Source organism: Chrysemys picta, chromosome 6 (assembly GCF_011386835.1).
Source record: "Chrysemys picta bellii isolate R12L10 chromosome 6, ASM1138683v2, whole genome shotgun sequence".
Taxonomy (NCBI): Eukaryota; Metazoa; Chordata; order Testudines; family Emydidae; genus Chrysemys; species Chrysemys picta.
The window spans coordinates 53,010,739-53,016,738 of record NC_088796.1 but is presented as its reverse complement, the minus strand read 5'-3'; the positions used below and the strand labels follow the sequence as shown (position 1 = coordinate 53,016,738).

General features: G+C 44.8%; 1 protein-coding gene across 2 annotated transcripts in view; it reads left to right on the top strand.

Annotated features, from left to right (window-relative positions):
* The first annotated feature begins 1,798 nt into the window (after nucleotides 1–1,798).
* EDIL3 (EGF like repeats and discoidin domains 3) overlaps nucleotides 1,799–6,000 on the top strand; it is a 437,051-nt gene continuing 432,849 nt past the window's right edge. The window contains exon 1 of one of the 2 annotated variants that reach the window (XM_005288154.5): nucleotides 1,799–2,470. In XM_005288154.5, coding sequence (XP_005288211.1) covers nucleotides 2,404–2,470 — 67 coding nt within the window. In that variant the 5' untranslated portion in view covers nucleotides 1,799–2,403. The remainder of the gene's footprint in view (nucleotides 2,471–6,000) is intronic. The other variant, XM_065599142.1, reaches the window with a different exon arrangement.

The window sequence follows — 6,000 nt, the reverse complement described above, 5'->3', positions numbered from 1 at the left end:
TTGTTTTGAACAATGAATGTTTGGGGATGGAAGGATCTTCCACACCTTGTGCATCCAAAACTCCAGTTGATTTAACTGGATATATTGCATGTGAAAGAAAGGTAGGACTAGGTCCTATATGGGCAGTGACAAAAGGATGATTTCCCCACCACCACCCCCGAGGCCGTGTTCCAGAGGTGGCAATAGCAGACTTCTAAAATTATTATATCTTTTTTTCTTTTCTTTGTTCTAAGGCAAATATGTACTGAGTACTTTGTGAAATCAGTGCAGCAAGTTGTGAATGATGTATGACATGAAAAATCCTCCCGTGCACAAAGTACATACTTATTAGAAAACATTATGGGAAAAAATTACTATCCAGCTGCAGTAGCTGCTTTTTTATAACCTTAATTATAATTGAGGTTGTAATATAATTAGCAGCTGCACACCTCAGGCTTTGAGCTTCTCGGCTTTCACAAGCTAAGCAGGTTCAGATCTGATCAGTGCTTGGATGGGAGACTGATAAAGCTACCTCCTAAAGTAAAAGAGGTTTCTAAAATAAAGCTGGTATCTGAGATCCTCTAAAGAGGTCAGCAGGGTAATTCACAGGTTATGTTCTTGCTTATTGAAGGAGCTCTAAAATGTAGAGGGTGGGTTAGCTGGTGGTAAGGATAAGCTGTTAGACAGAAAACCCCACACCCACACAACTATCTATTTATTTATTCATATAATATAATATTATGGTTTACATTGGTATAACTTATGTTATTCAGAGAATGGGAAAAGAGAGGAAGGATGGTTCAGATGATAGGATTTCAGAGATCTAGCTTCTGTTTCCTGGTCTGCCACAGACTTCCCCTGGGCTCTGACTTAGGGAATGGAGGCACAGCGAGACTATATGTTAAAATGGGGATATACTCCCCACTATCTCACAGGGGTTTGTGAGGGTAATTGTATTTAAAATGGTGTAGCACTCAGAGATAGTAATGGGGCCATGTAAGTAGATTAAAAAAAAACATATAGAATTTTCAGCTATTCAAGTAGTGCCCTTTAAAGTGGTTTGTCCTTTGACCTCAGTCAAAATCCAACACAAGTTAGTAGTTACCAAAACAAAAGTTATCTGGTAGCCTATGGGAAATTCCCTGGCAGAAGAGGACTCTGGAGTGCGCACAGTTCATCTTCAAGCTCCTAGATACTGCTTTGGCATGGACACTGAACTTTAATAGTGCTGGATCAAGTCCCCTTCTGGTTCAGATGGTCTGCCAAAGTGTGGGTGGAAACAGGTTGCCATCAGGATTGCGGTTGGCAGGGGCAGACTGGCACTGTCCCTGCTGTTCTGTTGATGAACTTCACCCATTGTGAGTTCTAAATTGCCAGGAGAGCACTTCCTCTCATTTGACCATTGTCCCATGGACCTCAGCCATCACCACCCAATTTTATTGCAATGAAGCCTGCATTGCCAGTGACTGTGCCTCCCAAGGGGCAGAGCCTTTCAGTCTCTGGGACCTTTTCATGTGCCCTGAAGTCACCTAGAAAAGGAGCAGAAGGAAATCAGCAAACATTTGTTTCTCTTTGCACTTTCACAATCTAAGAATGACCCATTAAGGGGGCGAGGGGAACAGTTCCCCCAGCACAAGGAGGCCTTAGCAAGCTTTTACATGGGTGAGGATTTTCATTGCAAAGTTACCAAACACCAGCTGGGAAAATAAAACCCACCCAGGCCAGCTACAAGAAACCACCACCTCCCTCCTGTTCCATAGCGCTGTCCATCTTCCACTGAGTCCTCCAGCCCCTGTGGCTGCGGGGCTGTTAGTGGAGGGTGGAGTAGGTGCCAGGGCGTGGCTGTGCTCATCTCTCTTTGTGTGTCGTCTTCTCGCTCTCTTCCAGCAGAAGGAGCCACTCCAGTGAAGGGACTAGGGGGAGGGGAGTGCGGGGGGGGAGGGAGCTTAGGTGGCTCTCCGCTCCGAGGCACGCCGCCTCTGTTTGTATACAGTGCGCTCTCCAGTCAGCAGGGCTCTGTCCTCTCTCCCTTCATTGTTCCCTTCCCGGCAGAAGCCCCTGCAGCAGCAGGCGCCGGAGGAGGCGGCTGTCACCAGCCCACTGGTAGACAGGGGGGAGCGCCACACACCCAGCCAGCTCCCGAGCGCATCGCCGGACCAGCCCCTGCTCTGCAAGCCGTGATGGACTTGCAGCGCTCAGACTGTGAGCTGCTCTGCCTGATTCCGGGATCTTATTAGTAAGGGAAGAGGCAGAACTCAACCACCCGCCAAGAGAATTAGCCTTATTCCAAGGAACCTCCAGGAAGAGGACATCTTCTTGCTGAGTCGCCTGGTGGAAGGTTCCCCCTTTCTTCCTCCTTCTTTCCAAACGAACCCCCCCGCCCCCTGCCTGGGCTCGCCCCTGGGGGGAGGAAAAAGGATCACGATGAGCCGCTTGCTGGTCGCCTGGCTTTTGCTCTGTTTGAGCCTCGGGGGGCCGCAAATCACCCAAGGTGAGGAGGGGCGTGAGGGCAGTGGGGAGGGTGGGGGGTGTCCGTGGGGCCACGGGGAAGCCAAGTGATCCCAGAGTCAGAAGCGAAGTGCGCTGTGTGGAGTGAGAATTGACGCAGGCGATCTTGGGGGGGAGGGGGAGAGACGAACTATTGGAAGCTGTGAATAATACAAAGCTGACAACGTGGGTGTGTGTGGTTTTTTTTTTTTTAATGTGTCTGTGTCGGATTAGGTGCCCTGGCCTCAGCACACATGTTCTGTTTAGTAACTATGCTTAATTAGTGGGAAGGAGACGGTAAGAGTTTAAATGTAATCCAGATGAGAGGTTGGGAAGACTTCATATCCACAAGAGCTGTCCACATCTTCCCCTTCATTTTTTAAGGGTGTTAATTCGGTGCTGAAGAGCCAGCAAAATGCTGAACAGTTTGCAAACACATTCACGGGCTTTAATACCGCTCTACTAATGAACGCCTGTGTCAATCTTCTTTTTGGCTGGCTCTCTAACTAGGACATTCTCCATCTGAAATGTGGGAATAAAACACACTCCTTAATCCGATGGGTTTTTAATTCATCCCCACCCCTCTCGTAGTAAAAGTTGCAGGAGCTCATCTTGTCAGGCTCTTAATGACCTAAGGATGCGAGAAGGGATAATAAAGTAACGAGGATTGTTGTTGTTGTTGTTGTTTTAATGCAAAGCCAGCGAAGGCTTGGTCTGATCTTCATGGGAACGCTTCGGAGAGGAGGGATACTGGGAAATACGAAGCGCTGCTGGCTCGGTGTATTCAAGTTTGTAGCGACAGGGGAGGTTTGGTCCAGAATTTGAGGCGCTCTCCCTGGCAGATTAAAGCATCCTTTCTGTGCAGTTTTCAAAAGAGAGATTGTTGGGGGAGGGGGGGTAAAGGGGTGTGAAAAAAGCCTCCCACTGTGCCGGGTTTGATTGAAATATCCCCATCTGGCTGCAGCCCCAAGGGAAAGGTCCCCCCCCCCCCCCCATCAGAAAAGGTGCCTGCCATTTCCCCTGTACGGAGCTGGAGGGATTCACCCAAAGCAGTTCTGTTCTGAGCTGAGCAGGGATTGCGATCTGAAACTCCTCCTCACCCTCATCGCTAGGCTAGCCCACAGGATCCGGGGGAGTCAGGCAATGTGCATGTGAGGCTCTCAAGTACCTTTCCTAGTATAATGTTCGCAATCGGCAGCCTCCTCTACGGTGATGGGATGAAACCCGATGTGTAGTTAGTTTCTCAGATGCAGCGAGGGGTGTTCCTCGTATGGTGATTACCCACCCCCAGTGCTGTTTTCTGCACTGATTGTCTCTGCACTTTGATTCTAAAGCAATGAGAGAAGGAGCGAGTGGGTGGCTGCGTGAACCTCACGCCTGCCTGTCCCATAGGTGTGGAGATGGGCAGCCCCCGTTTGGGTGGAGGCAGGGAAGAGTTGGATGCAGCAACTGCAGCTGCCGCCCAACCCAGTCCCGTTGTTGGGAGCTCTGTGCTGCGGTCATTCACTCACACTCACCTCCCCTGCCAGTGCTGCTGCTGCTCCGTGAATCATACCCTCAGCCCTGTAACACACACACGGCACCAAACTCAGCAACTGCTAGGGCTAAGGCTAGCCCAGCAAAGGGCAGCTGGTGATCGAGGCTGATTCTAGAATTGCTTTTTAAGTCCCCACAGACAATGATCTGGCAGCTGCCCGCTCCCTAGTATCTAGCACTGTCTGTTTTTTAAGTGGAGGAACCGACAATGAAATGGTACTTTCCCCCACTTTCTTCTCTTACTGTAATTTAAAGCTCTCTGCGGGGTCATCATTGCAAATAGCTACCTGTGCAAGATGAGTTTCTCCTCAGATAGTCCCCAGCCTATAAACGCAGCGCGAACTTGCTACCAGTGTCGTTGTATCCAACCGATTTTTCTTTTCATAGGCTAAACGGCCATGTGGTAAGGGTTAATGCATTGAGATGCACTAAAAAAAGAAATGCGATTTTGTCAGACTTGTGTAGAGCAAGTATTAGCTGAGCATGTATCTTGCTAATTTCTTTAACATTTAGACTTGGCCCCTTTCATTAATCATTTTTATTTTAAAATTAAACCAATGCATCAGTCAAATTGAATATTTTATTAGCTCTTAAATTATTCATCGCTATGGGTTGCTCTCAAAATCCAATAACGGTTCATACAGTTGCAGCAAGCATGTGATAGCTTATGCAATCTGTCCTTGTACCTGCAATTTCTGCCTAAAGTCTTTTAAGCAAAAGGTATTATATCTGACAAAGTCTAGACATGTCTTAAATACTCTGCATTGGAATTGTACATGACTGCCTGATATACATCTAAGCCTTTTTCTTCTAGTTACAGCAGGAGATTTTTTTTTTTAAGTAACTGGAGGACTAAATGAATATCATTATTTTTCTACAGAGCAACATACCTTGTAGAGACAATTTGCCCATTTTTGCATAATAAATTGAATTGTAATTGTTAAAGTAAAATATTTTCCAATTATTTTAAAATGCAGTGATAAGAGCAAATTGTATTGAGTCTTCATAACATGGTGAAAATTAAATAAAATGGTTCTTAAACAGATCTAAGTTAATTTTGCTCTCTGGCATAACACTGTAATAGGCACTCTCAAAATTAGGAGGGTTGTAAGAGTTACAATTACTTACAGTGCTTCCAAAAAGTTTTCAAACAGTCCCAAACTTTTTCTATGCTTTGTTAAACTTCATCTTTCTCAATAAATATCAACTTCCATAATAAAAACTATGCAGTGGTACCATCATTGCAGTGGTCAGCTCTGCATTATTTTGCCTTTGGGTCAATACCAGCTACAGATGGAAATTAAGTAATACGGGTCGTTAATGAGTGTGTTGCTGGTCTACCATTACATTCTTCTACTCTTATAGCATGTGCATGTTAATATACAGTTAGATTTCCTTGGAAATCATTTAACTGGTATACAAAAGCAACTTATAGTTTTTATATATGCGTGCTGAAAACTAAAGAGAGATATCAAATTGTGATGCCTTTTAACTCATATTGTCTTTAAAAATGTATGTTTATTATAAGTTTTATATGCAGCAGGTGTATACTTAACTAGCACAGTTGTTTAGTAAATCATTAAGTTATCCTTTATAATACACAATCATAATGATGGAATAGTCTGGTCATTACAATAAAAAAACTGATTTTTCTTCCATTTTATTTTGTCCAGTCTGGCTAATTTTTTAATGTCATACATACATTGGCACAGCAGTTAGATATTCAGATCCATGTTATATGCAAATATATGTGGAAACTAGGCTATAGGAGCCGAGTGGCTTCTTGTAGCATTTAACTTTCAAGCAGATGTGGATGAATTGTTTGAAAGGGAGTTACTGGCTCTTTTGATATCTGTTTCTAAACCACAATAAAGGGTTTACCTTTCTTGTTGTTGCTGTTCTTTGGTGAAACCTGAGCAAAAGAAATCTGATGTTGTGTCATTTATTGAACAGACAGCAGCTACAGTGAAGAAACAGATGATTTATGATGGAGTAAAA